Source organism: Rattus norvegicus, chromosome 18 (assembly GCF_036323735.1).
Source record: "Rattus norvegicus strain BN/NHsdMcwi chromosome 18, GRCr8, whole genome shotgun sequence".
NCBI classification, from domain to species: domain Eukaryota; kingdom Metazoa; phylum Chordata; class Mammalia; order Rodentia; family Muridae; genus Rattus; species Rattus norvegicus.
Window position 1 is genome coordinate 31,228,068 of NC_086036.1, and position 20,155 is coordinate 31,248,222.

The window sequence follows — 20,155 nt, forward strand, 5'->3', positions numbered from 1 at the left end:
TTGCATTTTCTGCAGCAATTCCAGGAGGCCTACTGTCCTGAAACTGGTTAGAATGAGCATTGTTATCTTACACCACTGTAATTAAGAGTCTTTTATTTTACATGTACATATTACTAAATGCTTCGCACATCAGTGAGTTACTAGAAAGCTGTGGGTGACTGACAACATTCTGAGGGCTGATTTCTGCTCTTCTGCTGGATCCCTGGAGTTGCCCGTGGACAGTTTAGATAAATCAGTTATTTCTGTATAACAAATTGCCCCTAAACTTTGCAACTTTTGAAATCACAGCAGCTCTCTTAATAATTGTGCATTGCCTTTGTGGATCAGGGATGTGGGGAACATTGATGGGTAGGAGGCTGAGGGTCAGTTCAGTCTAATAGTAGTGAGGATGGAAACTGTGGATTGGAGACAGGTTAAGGCTGGCCAGACATAGCGCTCTTCCTCCTCTAACCCCCTCTCCTTCCTCCACCTGCCCCTCTTCTTTCTGTGGTCTTGGGCATTGGGATAAGATACACTGTGGCTGTGTTGTAGAAGAGACTGCCAGATTAGGGCAGGCTCCCCGGCGCTGCTGTTGGTGGCTCCCACGATTCTCCCAACTCCTGCATTCTCCAGGGTTCTCCCCTTTATAGAGCTACTGCCTCTTGGCCTCCTCAGGCAGCTGTCTCTGCTCGGTTCTCAGTGTAAAGATGGTCTTGTCTCCCGTAGGTTGTCTTCTACCGCGTCTCTCCTTAGTACTCTGTATTTTATCATGGCCTAGGAGGACTTTTCTTTTAAGCTGATTGCTTGGAAACTTTTTGTTCACCTTGTATTTATGGTCTTACCTTAGTTCAGAATTGGAAAGTGTCTTCAGTTACTAACTTTGAATTTTGCCTCTCCCTAATTTTTTCTATTGTTTCCTAGTGAATATACTTAACTGTTTTAATAAGAATATTTATATTTTCCTCTTCTGCTCATCCCTTTTTGTAAGACAGAGTCTCACTCCGTAGCCTAGGCTGGCTTGGAACTCATGTGTAGTCAGGCTGATCTCCAGCCCTAGTGCTTCTCCCGCTATTCTCAGCCTGTGTGCTCTGTGTGAGCTTGAATATCTGGAATATTTGAATATTACATTTTGAATAATTTCTCTGGTTCTGTCTTTGGTTTAAATAGTTTTTTTTTTTGTTTCAGCTGTGTCTAATATTTTGGTAAGTTAGTACTTTGCTAGCCCTCCATGCTTGGCCTTCTATGGACATTTTTGGGTACCGTGTTGAGTTTGTGTTTGGAGGGCATTCAAGTGCAGAAGTGGAGAGAGCACAGGCTTGGAGAGCAGACATGCCCAGGGTAGTGCTGCACAGCGCTGTGCTGTGCCCTTTGCTCTGTTCGACTCCCAGCTTTTCTTCCTGGATTTCTTTTACCTCAGTGACAATAAAGAGTTTTATCAGCATCTCTGTTCATTACTTGTATCCAGGCAATAAGAAAGCCCCTTTAGTTTTCTGTTGTTGTTGTTGTTGTTATTATTATTATTATTATTATTATTATTATTATTATTTTGGCAGAGATGGCGTTGACTTAAAAATCATCTCATGAAAGCACACATGTTAACTGAGATAGATATGCTTTGTATTATTCTCTTCTAAGTCACTGGGTGTCCTCTGGTTTTCACAGAAGCAAACCCACTTTGTTTGGAATGGGTCACAGTCCTTTCCTACCTGTCACTCCTTCCAGAAACCAGCTGACTGGATCATTCTCCTCTATGGTTGGTTTCAGGACTTGCACCTTGCATGATTCCAAGTGGTTTATGAACTCAATCGCATCTCGCAGTTCCTTTCTTATTCCCGTTGTCAGTGAAGGGTGGGGATATGTACAGTGGTCAGTGTTTGGGCATCTAAGGACTTCTGTGAGATCTCATAGAGTACCTCAGTTGTTGTTTCTGAGAAGCTCGCCTTAGGACCTTGCTTCTGTAACAAGTCATCTTCCTAATCATAACTGGTTCTATTTATGCTCCATTTCCTAGTGGTCTGAACTCTGCATTGTCCTGTGTTGCGCTGCTCATTGAGCTTTCCCCCTTTTCACAAAGGGAGAAGCTGGGGAACAGAGATATCAGTTTGCTTCTAAATTTATATTCACGAGTTCCAGAGTGAGTACACTAACCTCTTATTCTGGACTTAGAATCTCCTGCTTCTGAAGCAGAATATTTCTGATGCCACTGTGACCTAAGCTTTCCCTCGGAGGAGCCAGGAGCACAGCTGTCAAGGGTCTGGGGTGAGGTGCTTGCAGTTAAGCACATCGCCTTCCATTTAGATCGTTTTCCTTTAAACGTGCCTGTGCCCCTTCCTACCCCCAGCCTCAGGCTTGGTTTTTCTGAGCAGATTTGCTCCATCCTCTTGAGGCCAGACCTCATGTGTGGTGAAGAATGTCTCTGAATCCCACCCTCCAAGAGAGGCGACCCCTGAAGCTGCAGTAGTCAGAGCTGGCTTGGTTCCTGTCCCTGACTACCCTTTATCACTCTCCTGGTCCTTCCAGGACGAAGGCTCTATTCAGGCATCAGTGGCTGCTGCCCTCTCTCAGCCTTCTCCCCTTTTGCCTCTTACAATGGGCTTCTGGTCACACCTACTTCTCTCTGTCCCTCCTTTGTGCTAATGTCTGATGGTACTATAAGAGCTCCATTACACACTTTTTTCATGGCCCTTAATCTAAGCTTTCATAATAGAAGCCAGCCCATAGCTATTGAATTTGAACTGTACTTGAACACCATCAATGTCTTCTTTTTTTTTTACATTTGGGTGAGTACGCTCATCAAAGGTCAGAGTTGGAATCATGTAGTTGAAAGAGGTTAATTGACTTTATTTTCAATTCACAACTGGGCATCATTGTTTCATAGAACTAAACAAGTGTTGTGGTAAGGCAAGCAGTAGACATTAGTTTTAAGACAGAGGAAGGCTGAAGAGTTCAGAAACAGTACAGAATAATTGGTGATATCAGCGGTTTCTCTGGTCTGGGAGTGTAGCTCAGTGAAGAGCTCTTACTAGCATGTAGGAGGGTACAAGTTTGATCCCCAAAACTGTAAACAATGATAGCATGAAACTTACTATTTTATGAAGAGGGTACAGGAGAATGAACTGTGGAAAGCATCCAGTTGGTTAACATCAGGCTACTTTAGGTTACTCCATGTGTGTGTGTGTACACGTGCATGGGTGCATCTGTGGGGTAATCGGGGCAGAGAGAGCGTCGGTTTTCCTTGCTAATTGAAGTAAGCCTGTTTGAGCAGTTGCACTGTTCTCTCTCATTTCTTCTTCTGGTTTCTTGGGAGATAACAGCTTAGTTTCATGATGGAGAGTATTTGTTTGGGTGACTCCAGGTTGAATTTTAGTCCATTTTTCCCCCCAGGTCCAATGTAGGACCTTAGAGTAAACCAGTGTCCCCTGTGAGATGCTGGGCATCTAATCTAAGGTCTCCTGTATACCAGGCCAACACTTTATGCAGAGCTGGATTTTCAGCCTTTTCCCTCTGAGGTAGGTTTTGCTAAGTTGTCCAGACTAACCTTGAACTCATGTAGCCCCGACTGGCCTTGACTGGTGATACTCCTGCCTTGGTTTCCCAAGTCGCTGGGGTCACCTGGCAACCTCGTGCAGTTTTTATTTAATATGCGTCTGCATCTTACAGAGTAGGTAAAGAGCGACTCTCAATCCGGGAAGGAGTCTTTGCTCTCCAGTGAGTAGTTATAGATATAAGGCATGCTAATAAAAATGCTTTCTTCCTAGGGCTGTGTTTGTCAACTGTGCTGATTTTTGTGGGTGGTTACATCCACCATCTGAAGTCCCTCTTTATCTTATGTTGGCAAGGCAGGTGAATTTGTTAATTTTCCCCTTTTAGAAAAAAAGTGGGAGGAACAGAAACAAATGGATTTGTAGCGACAGGATGCCGTTACAGAGAGCTGCTGTTGTGTTCTTAGGCTCGTAGTGAGTTCTCTGAGATTGTCACAGTCCACTCACATAGTAACACACTACCTAGTAGTAAAAAACCCAACTCTCGGTGTGCACAGCATGGACAGGCCACAGAATACTCCTGCTTGACGAGAGACCCAGATACAAACATGTCCGTATTCGTATAAGGTTCGAAAGCATGCAAACAAACCCACAACACCTCCACTGTTTCTTAGAGGTGATCTAGAAGGCGGGTGGATCACCAAAGAGTGTGTTTGACAGACAGGGGTGGGGAGTGTTGAAAAAGTTTATCTCAGAGTCATTGGTAGTTTGATGGCTATTTACAGATGACAAATTGTACACATTAAACACATGCAGTTTGTCACATCTTATTCATCAGTAAAGCTGTTATATGTTGAACAGCTCATCTATCCAGGCTGCAGGTGGGCTCAGAAGATACAAGAGTAAGAAGCAAAGCCCACAAGCCTTTGTCCTTAGGATGCTTGCTTTGTTGTGAATGTCCCTTCAGACTCGATGGGAGGATATTGTTTTATTCCTCATCTTCCTTAGCAGACAGTTTTTGCTATGGCTGGTACCAAGGGCATGGAGAGGTCCTTGGTGCCACATGAGCACTTCCTAGAGGTCTCTCTCTTGTTTCTTGAAGAAGTGATGACTAACCAAAGATCATATATAGTCAGTTAGGAGGGGACTGTGGTCTTCATCTCTTGCCACCTCTGCAAATCAAACCTGATTGAAATAGCAGTATGGGATGTGCACTTTGTAGCAGCGACCTGTGCTGACTACATACCAGGGTGTCAGATCTTAGCTGTAGAAGACGCTTGCTTGAGAAGCTCAGTGGTCAGCATTCCCTCTCAGTAGGCTGTGAGCACACAGATTTGAGAAGTGGAGGTGAAATCCTGTCGATGTGCCATGCTCATCCGTGAGGGGAGCAGACCTGCCTTCTGGTCTCACCTTGACAGTCTGTGTGTTCTCACTAGGGAGAAGACGAGTCTGTCACCCTCAAATCCTGCACACGGCGAAAGACAGACTCCATCGAGAAGAGATTCTGCTTTGATGTGGAAGCGGTAGACAGGTAAGAGGCCAAGGCCTTCTTTTCAGGAACAGATTATTACTCTATTTGGATTTCTTTCCTTTACAGTGTTTGTCCCCCTGCCCCCTCCCACTCTTCTGTGTCCGGTTGGAGCTGGATGCTAGGTCACTGCGGAAGGTCAGCTCAGCTCGCTTTGTTTAGTTCAAGTCTGAATCACTAGGTTTGTCTGGTTTTACTTTAATGCTAGTCTTCCACGCTCAGGAATGTGTGCTATGTCTCCAGGAGATGGGATGGATATTTAAAGAAAGTAGACTGTTCAACGCGATTATATCAGGTATTTGCTTGTTTTTTTCCTTAGAAAATTAATATAGCAAATAAGAATTGGGAATGGACGCTTTACTCAAATATATTTTTAAGGCTTATAATTAATTTTTGTACACACTCAGAAAAGACACCAAGTCACTTGCTTAATCAACCAATAGACAGACAGACAGTGAGATTGTGTGTCATCTTCCACCATCTATGATTCTCTCACTCAAATGCGCACACAGTACTAGGCTTGTTTCACAGGATTCCAGTTCTTCGAGTTCTTCAGGGGCAGTGGGTTCTTTCGTGGAGTCCATATGTGGTGCTTATCTGTTTTGCCTGTTTCAAGTCATCAGGGTTGGCACCAGGGCCCTTAAACCTCACTGTAAGACCTAGGCAATGCCAGGAAGTCTCTTTCTTAATAAAAACAAAACAACAACAAACCAAAACAACCAACAAACAGACAAGCCCCCTGCTGCCCTCTGGAGCTTCTGCGTTTCCGGTGTCTTCTGGAGGCTGCCGGGAGTTCTTCTGGGGACAGTTAAAGTTCTCTCCATAACACATCCATGAACCCTCTTTCATCATGCTCATCAAAACCCTCTGCAAGCCAGGCATGGGGGGTGCCCACCTATAATGCCACCTCCTTGGAAGGTGAGGCAGGAGGAACTTGAGACAGACTGGGTTGTTAGTAAGACCGTGTCTCCAAAATAGGAAGGGGAGAGGCTTTTCAGGCTAAAATTCTGAGCCTAGGGTAAGTGTTTTGCGCTCAGCATGCTGAATAGACGGGGCAGTCCATCTCTTCCCAGAACCCGTCACATTCCTCAGTGGCTTGATGCGGATGGTGTCGGAAGGATCCAGAATGAGACTGATGAGTCTCCACAGAGGAGCAGGGGGATTGGTGGGAGTATGAAGCCTCTGCTGTCAGGGTTCCTGGTGGATCTCATGGATTAGGCCACAGTTCAGCATTGCTTTTCGCCCCTTTTGCTTGACTCTTCTATGTTATAGACTGCTCATAGACATAGAGTGTGAGGTGGGGCAGTAAAGAATCTGTCAACATGACCCCCCTCCCCATTATTAAGGAAGACTTTTACTGTAGATATATAGCGAGAATGGCTAGAGGCCTCTAGAAGAGTCCAGAGCAGAGACAAAAAGTAGACTGAGCATAGCCAGCAGATTGGCCAGGGTTAGGGAAGTGGGAGGAAATAGTGTGGATAATAAGATAGTAAGACATAAATAGAGCACTGGGGGTCAGTGGGGAGAGACAGACAGACAGAGACGGAGACACACGGAGAATAGTGGGTTCTAAGGAGGGTGAGTAGCAAGAAGAGTGGGAAGGAGACTGGGGTGGGAGCTTTAAAATGTATAACAGGTACTTGTGATACTAAGGGAGGCCTCTCCCTGCCTGTGTTTGATACACAACCATTGGTTTTGTCCTTTCTGCTAGAGGTAAGGGGAAATGAAGCCTCTTGGCACATAGGAACTGGTTTTACAAGTTCCCGAGGAATGCTGGCTTTTATCTAACCACCAGAAATCCTATAGTTCAGGTTGAGCTTCTTTCTGGATATTTGGGCAGCCTGAGACCTGACATTGGATAAGTGGTAGAAGGTATTTCTTTGTGCTAAGTGGCAACTCCCTGGCACACTTTGCCGTGAGCCCTTTCTCTGGAGGATTCCCACCCTGTCCTTTCACCAGCACCCATCAGCAGGGAGGGCCTGGTGCTAGATTCTGGTTTTCTAGACTATGCCTTCCCCAGAGTCCTCTGGTGCTTGCTGCGCCATGGAGGAGGCAGGGGTCGAAAGCCAAATCAGGACCTAGGAAATGCCTGCAAAGGAGGAACCAACGGAAGGACTGACATGTTTCCAGTGTGATATGGGTAGATTAGATACACTACTATATAATAAATCATGTAGTAGCTGTTAATGTGGTAATTTATCAAGATGCAATGTGCGATTTATATTATTTAGACTACGAAAATATGGTGTGAAATATCCTGACTCTGTAATATATGGTGTTAATGGTTGGTTAGTTGTAACTGTCAGCTTGGCACATTCTAGAATCATCTGGAAGAAAGCATCGTTGAGGGGTTGTCTAGATTAGGTTGGCTTATGAACATGTCTGTGGGGGGCTGTCTTGATGATGTTAGTCGATGTGGGAAGGCACAGCCTAAGAGTGGATTTGGATCCTTGACTGTATGGAAAAGATGGGGCGAGCCGAGCATAAGTAGGTGCTCAGTGCTCTGGATTCGGCACTCTGGACGCAGTGTAATGAGTTGCCATAGCAACTGGAGCCATGACTTCCCCACAACTATGAGATGTAACCTGGAGCTATAAGCTGAAACAAATCCTGTCTCCCCTAAGTTGGTTTTGTTCAGGGCATTTTGTCACAGTAACAGGAAAAGAAATGAAGATAGGCCCCTGATTCACCAGAGCTGGCCTCCTAGTTAACAGGGAGGGAGCTACAGAGACAGAAGCAGGCACACCTGTAGAGAAATGCCCCACGAAGAGAGAACAGGGTGAGAATGGTATTCAAGGGAAGAAACACCAGGTTGCTAGCAACCCACCAGAGGGGGAGGGAGGCATGAAGTAGATTCAGTGGACTTCAGGAAGAATCCACGCCCCCCCGCCCCCCACTGCCTTCCTGCTGTCTGGTACTTCATATCACTGCTAGGGAGCTAGCATAGTATTGAGCAGGGAGGACCTGTCAGTGAGGCAGAAGGCCATCCCACCAAGGCCTTTTAAATGGCGGCCAGTACGCACCCCTGAACCCCACCTCCTGAAGCAGACCATTTGCATCAGCTGCCTTATCTTTTTTTGCTGCTTCCTTCCATCCAAGCCCCCTCCTTCCCATCCCCCCTCTTTCTTCATCACTAGCTTCAGTTCAGTAGCTTAAAAATCCCAGAATTACTTTTTTGGCAGTCTTTGTACAGACCTAGCTCTTGAAAGTTTTTATTTTATACTGGTTAATTGGCTGCATTTAACTTTTTTTTCTTGTGGGTCAACTCTTTTTTGTGTGTATGTGTGTGTGCAAGAATTCAGTGAGTAAACTTGTTGGGTTCAAAAGAGGCATCGTGGAAAAGCAGCCTTTCCTGGTAGTCATATGTGGCTCATTAATACTAACCAGCGTCTGTGTTCAGTCACTTGAATAATTAACTCCATCATGCACCATCGTATGTAAATTAGTGAGCAAATGTAGGGAAAATATTTACTTAAGCTGAAGAATCATGGGGGTAGTCACTTGCCAGCATCCCTTGGATTGGTTTGTTTTAAAGAAATTTCTCACAGATGTAAGTGACACATAGATTATTTTCTCCCTAATGTTTTCCATGAGCGGCCACCAAACCATATGGTAAGTAATAGAAATAGAAACTAAAGGGTTCTTTTGATTCACTGAACCAGAGTGGTGGGGTGGGGGGGTAATGTTTACACTCAGGGAAAGGAAACAGTTAGTATGTTTTAGCTTTTTTTGAAGACTAGCTGACTCCAACAGAAACTCTGTCTGCTAAACACTTCTTTCCAGCACTGCCAAACGCAGAGGTGCAGCAAAGACAGATCACTTGGTGGTGGTGGTGGTCGTAGTGGTGGTGAACGACACAGGGGGTTGGGAACTGGGGACCACAAGGACACCTATACCCTTAAATTCACTGTTTCCTCTCTCTCATCAGACTACAGGGTGCACCCAGGCCCCGATTAGGCTTTTCTGACAGGTGTCAGTCACTTTAGGAATCTATGGGTTTTTCTTCTGTAAAACCCTCACCTGATTCTTTGGGTCATTCTGAAGTTCTCCTGCAGATGCTGCATCAGCAGTTGTGAACTAGTTTTCCTGAACCTTTCTCAGCTCTCTCTCACACACATTCTGCCAATTCTGCGCCCTCCTTCCCCACAGTAGTAGCCACTTCCCTGTAGTAGCCAGGTAACACATTTTCTTTGTATTGGTTGGCTAGCTGTTCAGTTTGAAATGTTTTGGGTACTTCTGTTTAATTCTGTTTATCTCAGATGATTTGCTTTTAGAGGCAGAAAGACCATAATTTCTTGCAGCCTTTAGCATAGCACTATTGTATATGATTGCCCAATATTAATTTTTTATGGTGAGTACAGTTTTGAAATTGCATTATTTATTTTTTCCTCTGGGAGTTTAGTAATGAGACTAGAGAACATTAGTTAGCTGCTAATTAAATTAAAGCTCTAGCAAGTACACACATAATTTGCTTTTGTGTAGAGATATGGTAGTATAAGTGAAGCCAGAATAACAGAAGCTAGACATTTATGGAAGATCTGAATTAAAAAAAAAATTAGTACCTTCCAGTCAGCAAGCATCTTTCCAAGTTGTATTTTCAGAGAAGGATGCATATTGTAGGTTGAATAAGAGATAGAGGGAGCCCTAGGTTTGAAGGCAGGACTGACTCTCACTAGCCACAGGACTGGTACTAAGATGGTGCTGGTTGTGACTGCCGGGGTTGTTTTGAAGCTGGGATATAGCAGTGTCCCTCTCTGATGGTGTCCCACGTGTGTAAATGTTTTTGTATGCTCCGAACTATGGGACTTAATTTTTCTCCTGGTAAACCTTACCTTTGCTAAAAGTCCTTCCACACTGCCTTGCGGTAAGCTTGCTTCTTTTCCCATAGCCTTGTCGATTTATATGAGAGTGACTTGAGGCACTGGAAGGGTTCCTGTGAAGAAGGCCCACTAGGGGGAGATTCTGAAGGCAGTGCTGTGCTTCCTAACTTGATTCCCACAAAAGAGGAAGTTTTATGTCCACATTCAGTTTATGATCTCCCCAGGAAACCATTCTAATTTTAAATGAAGGTAGTTTACGGTCTGGCTTGGTATGAGTATGGTGAATAGGTCGTTTTGAGTGTCTTTGTGAAACTGTGTGACTCTTGAGATTGTTTTCCAACGAGGATCGATCCATCTTACGTAACAGGCTGTTTGAGTGTTCGGCCTCTAGGTGGCAGTTTTGCACGTGCATTGGTGGCTCGTGGGTCTATGAAGTGTACTCGTCCTTTAGACACTGGTAATTCGAAGACAGCTGCGTGTGTGGTTTCTGTAGAAGCGACAGTTTATATGGCTATTACTACTTAAGACAGAGAGTATTTTCAGTGAGTCATTCTTTCTCTTGAAGTTCCTTCCTCTCACCCTTTTCACAGATCGTTCATACCTACTTTCTGGCAACAACTAGCTGGCCCGCCCAGTTTGTCAGGCCTCTTTAAATATGGCAGTTTAGCTGGGTGAACCAAGATGCTAGATTCTTTGCTTCGGGATGATGCATGTGAGGACAGCAGACTCGTCCTTCTGTCCAGCCTGTGCAGAGAACCAGGCCTCTCTGTCCCATTACAGTCTTTATCTCACAGAGCCACAGAGCGGATGAACTGTTTTTCCTGGTTTCAGTCTTCCCGCCCCTCCCCTTCTCGCTGCCTGTTTGAAATGCTACTTGACTTTGCCTTCCTGCCGGTTGGGTTGGAGTGCTGGTCTCTATGCCATTGACCTTTCAGGCAGGAAATGGGTTTTCCTTCCTCAGAGGGTGTTATGCTGCTCTGACAGCATGGCCAGGGGTGGAGTGGCCAGTGGGGGATGGGCATCATTCTTTCTGAATTGCTTCCTGGCTCTTAGGGATAGATAGCAAGCTGTCTGTTCGTTTTGCCTTCTAATTAAGTGAGAGCGTTGGCTATCTGAACCTGTTTTAAGTAGGAGTGGGTTTTGCTGGCTAGAGGAGTGGATGGGAGGGCGACCTAGGCAACGGCCGTCCGTCCTCTAATCAGTGCAGTGAAATGTGTTGGTGAGTGCACACATTTATCTGCCAGCTTCTCAATGTAGGGCTTAAAAAACAACTCAACACCAAAAATGTGTTATTACATAATTCTCAAGAGGGAGAGCAACGAAGCAGTAAATTCCACCTGCTCTGTTCATCATGAGACCAAAGAACCTTAGTGGCACAGAGGGTGGTGGATGAGGCAACGTAAGGAGGGCTTTGCTCAGCTCGCCTTCAGTAGTGGTAACGAGGGTTCCTGTTACTTTGCGTTGCGCCCGTCCCATTAGTCAGCAAAGCTTTTTCCTGGTGTACTGTGGTAACCTGTGCCTGTTGCTGTAGCAGTTATGTTCACGGGCCATGAAGTTTAACAAGCTAGAAATTCATCTGGTCTTCTAGGACTTTAAAATCTTTCAAAATAACTCTGTGTGAAGCTGTCTGATGGGGCTGGCAGTGATTATTCTCTGGACTGTCCCTATTGCCAGGGTCCTCCTCGGTCTCCAATCTTTCCTCTCAGGAGGTGAGTGCTGTAGGCTTTTGCTGATTATGATCCATTCATTCATTAGAATCAGACTCTTACTAACTTATTGATTCAAAGCTGCTGAGGAAAACATCTTAGGGAGTACGTGGAAGGTTACTCCCTTCCTTCCTCTCTCCAAGTTGATAGTCTTGGACTCTAGGGCACATACGCTTGTCACAGATAAGGCCACTGTAGCATTATGGCATAAGCATAGGTCTGGTTTTAGTTTCTGACCCACCTGGATATAACATCAGAGTTAGCCCTTAATAGCAACGTGGCATCTTTCACTTTTAGAAAGAGTCCCAAAGGCCTGGAGATGTGGCTGAGAGGTAGAGGTACCTAGCATGTCTGAGCCCCAAGTTCAATCGCCAGCAACACAAATAGAAAAAAAGTAAATAAGCAATGAAATCGGATAAAGGAGGCCCAGCAAGTGGCATTTAATTCATATGTTTATTGTGAGAAAGAAGTGATAGTTGACAAAATCCTTAGCACAGTGTTTGGCATGTAATAAGGATCTCTGGTTTCTCTCACCTGGGATCCACCAGGTTAACATTCCGGGTGACAGCTGCCTCTGTGACCTGCACTTACTCTGTTCTTTCTTTTTCATACGCCTTGAACCACAAGAAGAAATGCAGAAGAGATGAAAGGCCACAGGTTTTAGAGAAAGAAGCCCAGCTCTGTTTTCCTTAGGGAAGTAAAGGGCCTCTCACCTAGCTCCCTTCACTTGACTGCTTACCTGCTTTCTATAAACACATGTGGGTCAGATGCCATTCTCCAAGGTTCTACATGGCTTTGGTCACATCTGTACAGACTTTCATTGTATAGGAAGTATCAAGAAGCAGTTTCCCCAGCACTGTTTCCTTTTCTTGGCATCTGGCCAGCCCCTTTCACCCAGGCATAGAAAGCCCACTCTCTAAGCCTTCACTTTCCCAACTTCCAAGAGCACAGTGGGACACATTTCACACACAGGTTACAGTAAGTTCTGTGGGTCCCATAGCCCTTCCTTTACTGTCAACCTGACCCTAAGTGGTGTGGATAGGATAGGATAGTTGGCTCTTGCCAACTGGAGATTTAGTATTACGAATGAGTAAGCCCTAGATCTTTGGAAGTTGATTTAGAGAGAGCAGTGCTGGGAGGTTCTGGATGTGTTTGTTTCAGTGGGGTGGAGTCAGTTCTAGCATTTCCTTGTCCAATAGGAAGTGGGTAAATTGCCAAACCACTGAGATCACTCTTGTTGACTCTGATTCATGAATAAGATTAGAACTAGAAAGCTGTCGAGGAACCCCAGAATCAGCTATGGATGTGCATTTGATTGTTCTTAGCTGATGGGAGGGCTGTGATGGACTTTGGTGGTCCTAACATTCTGGAGACAATGCTTTCTTGGTTAGTTAGGGCTCTTTTTGATTTTGTTTGTTTTTCGATTTTTTTTTTTTTTTTTTTTTTTGGTCAGGTTGACATTGGCTGGTGTTATCTGGGGAGAGTAACCTCAGTTGAGAAATTGCCTCCATCAGATTGACCTGTAAGCAAGTCCATAGGACATTTTCCAGATTAATGATTGATGTGGGAGAGCCCGGCTCACTGTGTGTGGTGCCTCCCCTGGTTGTAGGTGGTGTAAAAAAGCAGGCTGAACAAGGCAGGAGGAACAAGCCACTAAGCATCTTTCCTTCAGTCTCTGCTTCTGTTCCTGTTACCATGTTTCTGCCCTGAGTTCCTCTCCTGAGCTCTCCTGATGATGGAGTGTGACCCATAAGAGAAATAAACCCTTTCCTCTTCATGATCCGCACCTCACTGATAGCAACCTAACCAGACAACTACAAATGCTACGTTGCTTCTCTGTGGGCTCTTTTTGGAAGCCAGCACTGGAACAGACGTGGGGATGGGTAGCAGCTTGCCTGGAGATAAGTGAGGATTCTCTTCTCTTTATTATTATTACTAACATGTTTGAGACACACACACACACACACACACACACACACACACACACACACACACTTCGCATACTGACTGCTCTCACCTCCCACCTCCCTCCCACTCCTGTCCCTTTCCTTCCCTCCCCACAAGTTTCCCTCTCGCTGTTCATTTCTAGTCATGTTGGAGAACTATTTTCTGCATCATTCTTATGGCAAGAGTGTAGCAGTGTTGAGAAAATTGCAGGTCCTTGTTCCTGCTTCACAGGCTGCTCCGGCTCCAGCGCTAACAATGTGTTCATGGTGAAGAAATGCTGGCTTTTGAGGAGAATTTTAGGGTTGGACTTCAGAAAGGATTTTTAAATTATTTGTACCTCTCATCTGGTCACTGGAGGGAACCTCTCCAAAGAGGTTCTAGTGTTTGCTGGAGGCGTCCTTTCTCTGCCCCTCTCAGTTATCAGGCACTAGTTTTAGGTTGGAATAGCATTCTACTTTGAAGCTGTTACTGGGGAGGGTAAATGAAATGGCTATGATGTCATGGCTGGTCTTTGCTGTAGGGTGTGATTTTCGGTCTGAAGGTGTTGGTTGTTAGCTGGACCACTGTTGCCGAAATATCAAAAAACTGCCTAACCTTTTACCCCGTGCTAGTGCCGCCGCCCATTGGGCTGCATGGCACTGCAGGGCATCCTTATCTCAGCAGCTCCGTGCTGCCCCCAAGTAGACTGCCCCCAGGACTGTCCTAGGCAGTCCACGGGCTGTTCCACACGGCTCCCTGCCGTGGACTCTGCTCACACTCCCAATAACCCGGTGAAATCGAGACTCAACAAACTGCAACCCAACAATCAGATTTCTATGTTAAACTCTCAATCCGCAGTATATCCACACAATAAACTCACTCCCAATTGATAAAGATATAAACTATCCACCTAATAAGATAAATTTGCCTACAGAAATCCATCCCTTAAGAAATATACATAACTATCTTGGCAATTCAAGACCCCCTGGATCTGGGTCATCCTTCTCCGTCTCCATCTTGATTCTCCCCTTCTCTTCCGCCTTACAAAAACTTTGTTCCCACCTTATTTTTTTACTGTCCAATCATGGCTTTGACTTAACTTGTGCCAGACCTCAACTGCATATAGACATCAGCCTACAGACCACGGTGCCATTTCTCCCCTTTAAACAATCCTCCCCCGCCCTTCTCCAGGCATTGCTGTGATGCTCTCCGTACTTGCTTTCAGCCCTCATTTGTCCATGTGGGAATGACTTAAGGTTTTGGAGTATTTACTTTTTTGCCTTCCACTTGGAAATGTATGATGCGTTTCTTTGAGTTTGTAATATGGACAAGTGTGTAACTCTGCCAACCCCGAGGGAAAAGCAATTGGACCTCTCTATTTTGCCTTCCGAACGTGTAGGTCACACATACAGAATAGTAAGGAGGCTAAAGTACTGTCAGGAGGTCGTAACTCTCGGACGGTTAAAGCAAGTTCTTAGCTGAGGTGTCACTGTAAGTACACATATCTCAAGTCTACGTTTATGACTGCGCATAAGTCTATGTATATACATACAAAGACCCTGATCAAGAAGAACACTTTTTTTTTTTTTTGGTTCTTTTTTTCGGAGCTGGGGACCGAACCCAGGGCCTTGCGCTTCCTAGGCAAGCGCTCTACCACTGAGCTAAATCCCCAACCCCAAGAAGAACACTTATAGTCTTGAAGTTTTCCTCATCCTCATCACCAGACACTGCCATACCCCTTCTCAGCGGTAAAATAACTCTTCTGTCTTGTATGAGGTTTGAGAAGTTTGAATATCATGAAGCTACAGACTTTCCCTCACCGTCTGTGAGGTCCATACCTGACCACCATCATCTGCGAGGTCTATACCTGACCTCCGTGCAGCACTCAGCTGTTGCCTGAGGTCCTCACATTTAGATATACAGCAGTTTGTGTGTCCTTACAGCAGTCTGTGTGTCCTTACAGCAGTCCGTGTGTCCTTACCGCAGTCTGTGTATCCTTACAGCAGTCTTTGTGTCCTCTTTCGTTAGACATTTTGTTACCACAGTTGTGGTTATTATGGTAACATGACAAGGGTCCTCGAATGGGCCTGGTAGAGGACATAGGCATCCTTCTCCGTCTCCATCTTGATTCTCTTCCTTCCTGGTGGAATATATGGGAGTAGTATGGCTAAGTAACGAGTGGTGTTTAGTTCTAGTAGATACTGAAAATGTCCTTGTTACTTTAGTTCCTCACCAGCAATGCCCGAGAATCACAACGCTAAAGTGACCTTCTACTGTCCTTCTCAAGGAGGTACTAGGTGAAGCTCATTCTGCTTCTAAGTTACATCTCTTCAGTGAGTAACCATTTGATGTCTGCCTCTTATATCTACTGGCCATTTGGATCTCCCCTTTTCACTTTTTATTTATGTATCTCTGTCTCTCTCTGTCTTTGTGTTTCTCTCTGTCTCTCTGTCTCTGTGTGTGTGCGTATGCATGTGTGTATGTGTATATGTACGCCATATGTATGTGTCTTAGGGTTTTGTTGCTTTGAAGAGATACCATGACCTTATAAAGGGAAAATGTTGAATTGGGGCTGGCTTACAGTTCAGAGGTTTAGTCCACGACTGTCATTGGCAGGCAGACATGGCATTGGAGAAGCTGCTGAGAGTTCTATATCTGGAGGCAGCAGGAAGAGACAGTGAACCACTAGGCCTGGTTTGAGCTTCTGAAACCTCAAAGCCCATCCCTCAGTAATACACTTCCTTCGTCAAGGACACACATCCGAATAGTGCTACTCCCTATGGGCCATGGGGGCCATTTTATTCAACCACAACAGTATGTAATTACCCATGGAGGCCAGAAGAGAGCATTGGTCCTGTGGTCTTGGGGTTAAAGCAGCTGTGAGCTGCCTGACAATAGGGGCCACGAATGGAGCCTCCTGAAGAAGCCTCGACGGCTGAGCCAAGTCTCCAGCCCTTAGAGAGCCTCTCTTATGAAGTGTCTATTGAGATTTTAATTGAATTTTGTTGTTAATTTTCTCCCTGATTGTTAGTGTTCTTCATATATCTGGAATATGGATCTTGTTGGAGATATATATTAAAAATAGTAGCTCTCACTTTCTTCCTCAGTATTTTTGATTTGAGATGTATTTTGAGACAGGGGTTCATGTAGCTGGCTTTAAAGTCACTGAAGATGACCTTGACCTTCTGGTCCTTGTGCCTCTACCTCCCATGTGATATAACTGCAGGTGCGTTCCATTATGCCTGGTCTATGTGGTGCTAGGATCTCAACTCAGAACCTCATGCATTGGGATAAACACTCTATTGACTCAACTACACTCCCAGCCTCTGTTTCCATTCTCTTAACATTATCTTCTAATAAATGTATCCTTTTTATTTTGGTAAGGTCTAACCTACCAGTATTCATTTTCTTTATGATAGCACCTTTAAATTTTCTGAAATCAAAATATCATATATATATATATACCAGTTCATGGCCTCTGTCCTCTTTTTCTGTGGTTGTTACACACATGTATATACATTTCTTAAATATAAATACAGTCTGCTCAGTCCATACAATGTTACTTGTGTGCATAGGATCCAGGGCTGAGCACTGGTGGGGTATTCCTGGGAAAGTAGTTGCTTCTACCCCTCTCTGAATTCCTTAGTAGTGTTTAGTCCTTTGTCTATGGCTGGTCCCCGTGAGAGCACCTCCTCCGTGTTTGCATGTTTGCTGCTGTCATCCTTCTTTGGGTCTTGTTTAGGCAGCCATGCTGGTGAGACTTCCTGGGTGTAGGCAGCCAGGCTGGTGAGACTTCCTGGGTGTAGTTTCCCTGAAAGTTTTAGAGGATACAGTCTCATAGCAGACATCCATCTCTCTGGCTCTTAGAATCTTTCTTCCAATTCAAAAAGTGAGGGCCTCTCTTTCACTTGGTTGTCTTGAGATAAAATGTGAAGAACCACTGCTATCGAGAGTCATTCCAGTCTCCCGTGGGATGACTGTGCTCTGGAGGGAGAGCCTGGGCACATGCTTGTGGGAAGACGACGTATCAAGCACTCTGGGTTTACAGAGACTTTGTCACTGCCACACTTGACTGCATGCAGGAGCTCTTCAAGGAGCTTAGGGATCCTCAGTCATTTTTGATGCCACAGGAATTAGGTGGTACACATGAATTCCCCAGGGGCCCTGGCGCCCCCACACTGGGGTGGCACCACATACCAGGGTTAGGAGTTAGAATGTGGGGGGTTGGGGATTTAGTTCAGTGGTAGAGCGCTTGCCTAGCAAGCGCAAGGCCCTGCATTTGGTCCTCAGCTCCGGAAAAAAAGAAAAGAAAAGAAAAAAAAAAAAAGGAGTTAGAATGTGGTCATGTCCTGGCCCTGTAACTTGCTGGCTGCAATCAGGGTCAAAGTTCTTACCCTCTGAGTTTTGATTTTCTTTCTTTTAAATGGGAGTAGTGAGAATACATTTACCTCCTAATTTGTTGAGAGCTTAGCACAGCAGGTGGTGTGCTGGGCTGGGCTAACCTCTTGTTCTTCTGTTACTGTGCTGCTAGAGCACAGTGATGCATAGAACCAGGAGCATCGCCAGCCCTGCGCCCTATTTCTCTTTCGTTGGTTTCTATTTCCCTTCCATGTCCTTTCCCCTTTACTCCCTCACTTGTGCTATGAAAAACTGACACATGTTCCAAACAGGAACTAAATAGACATGCTCTAAGAGAAAGTTTGAAAGTTTGCTGATATGCAAAGTTTCATGTTGCAGAAGTTTTTTCTCGTTTTATTTTGTTTGGGGGCTATGTTGCCAATCTAGGAGGCTTGGGAAGGTAATTATGAGACTAAATTATTGTTTGATTCTAAAATAAAGCTGGCCTTTTTCCTTCTTAGGAAAGCCCCTTGTAGGATTTATATTAGTATTTTTAATTTAATAAATGAAAATATGGAATTTTTACCTAAAATGTATAGTGCCGTATCCAGATGTAAATATATGAAGCACAGAGAATTCTCTGAGTTTGGGGAATAGAATTATAACTAAATGTGTTTTATCAACTTTATTCACTATCATCCAGAGCATCACTCCCCACACGCATGAAAAATAATTCGTATTTTGTTATTTCTATTTGAAGTAAAAACTGTCAAATTGGCTTCCCTAGTTACTAGGGTCCAATAACATCACCCACTCCGCTTACTGTCTCTGAGTTTTTCTAAACTTCTTCTTGGTGGCTTTGGGTGGAAATATCATGCCCTAGGCCATGAAGTTGATGTGACACCTCCCACTCTTGGTGTTTGGGCAACTTTTGTGTTTACAATTGTTTTCTTGCAGAAAGGGACTGGAGTTATGTTGGCAGTTTGACTTCCAGTATAGAGAGGAGGGTGTTAGGACTTCTAGTGCAGAGAACACAGAAGGAGCCTGGGGGTGGAGATGGCTCAGGGCTTGGGCCTTAGGTATAGCCATATTTCAGGCTCACCAGGAGAGTTGATCTACTTCTGACTTTTCCCAAGCCCAACCCAGAAGTTCAGTTTTAGTAGGGTGGGGTTGGATTGAGAATTTCCATGATTTATTATTTTATTTATTTAAATCCCAAATGTTGTCCCCTCCTCCTGGTCCCCCCTCACAGAGTTCTTTTCCCTTCCCCCTTTGCCTCTGAGAAGGTGTTCCCCCAACCCCTTTCCTGGGGCATCAGGTCTCTATTGGTTTAGGCATATCCTCTCCTACTTGAGGCCAGACAAGTACTCGGCTACAGATGTGTCCCCGGACCCTGTGCATGCTCTTTGGTTGGTGGCTTAGTCTCTGGGTTAGGTTAGTTGCCACTGTTGGTCTCCCTATGGGGTTGCCATCCCCTTCAGTTCCTTTAATTCTTCCCCTAACTCTTCCATAGGGGTCCCTGACCTCTGTCCAGTGCTTGACTGTGAGTATCTGCATCTGTCTCAGTCAACTGCTGGTAGAGCCTCTCAGAGGACAGCCATGTATGTCTGCAAGCACAACATAGCATCAGTTATAATGTCAGGGTTTGGTGCCCGCCCATGGGATGGGTCCCAAGTTGAGCTGATCATAAGTCAGCCATTCCTTCAGTCTGTGCTCCAATTTTGTCTCTGCATTTCTTTTAGACAGACACAATTTTGAGTCAAAAAATTTGAAGGTGGCTCCCCATCCCTCTCCTGGGGGCCCTGGAGGTGGTCTCCCCACTGATGGGCATTTCGAGTCCTGGGAGCCTCCCCCATCTGGTTTCCCAGCCCCAGCCCTGAAGTTCAGTCTCAGGAGGGTGGAGTTGGGTTAGGAAGCAACATTTTTTTATAAAGATGGATTGCTTGGCTCAAACAGGTAGTGCCAGCGAAGAAGGCAAACAAGTAAGAAAAAGTGGGGTAGCACTGGAGGAGGGAAGCTGGAGGCGTGTGGCCTTTGCAGCGGGCTCCAGCTTCTTAGGCTTTTGATTTTGAAGCATCTTGTGCTTGGTTTTGAAAGGTAGGAAGGGGACGTCAGATCTGCTCTCTCTCCAGGCCACAGGCTGCGCTCTGTGGAAGCACAGCTGTGAGCTGTCTGTGGGTGCGTGGTGAGTCTGGCACGTCAAAGAGGCTGCTGGAGAGAAATGGTCATTTGAGTCTGAAAAGAGGTGGAGGGCCCTGGCAGACGCTGTGGAAAGAAGTCTGTCCTTGGACTCACCTTTCTCCTCTGTCAATAATGCCCAGTGTGGCTGCAAGACATGACCTTCTTGGGAGCCAGTGTCTTCCGTCCTCAACACAG

The 20,155-nt window shown here is 45.2% G+C and overlaps 1 protein-coding gene across 4 annotated transcripts in view; it reads left to right on the forward strand.

The window, feature by feature from the left end:
- Positions 1–20,155, forward strand: part of Arhgap26 (Rho GTPase activating protein 26) — a 786,446-nt gene that overhangs the window by 525,466 nt on the left and 240,825 nt on the right. For all 4 annotated transcript variants that reach the window (XM_063277362.1, XM_006254660.5, XM_006254663.4 and 1 more), the window contains one exon: positions 4,898–4,992. In XM_063277362.1, coding sequence (XP_063133432.1) covers positions 4,898–4,992 — 95 coding nt within the window. The remainder of the gene's footprint in view (positions 1–4,897; positions 4,993–20,155) is intronic.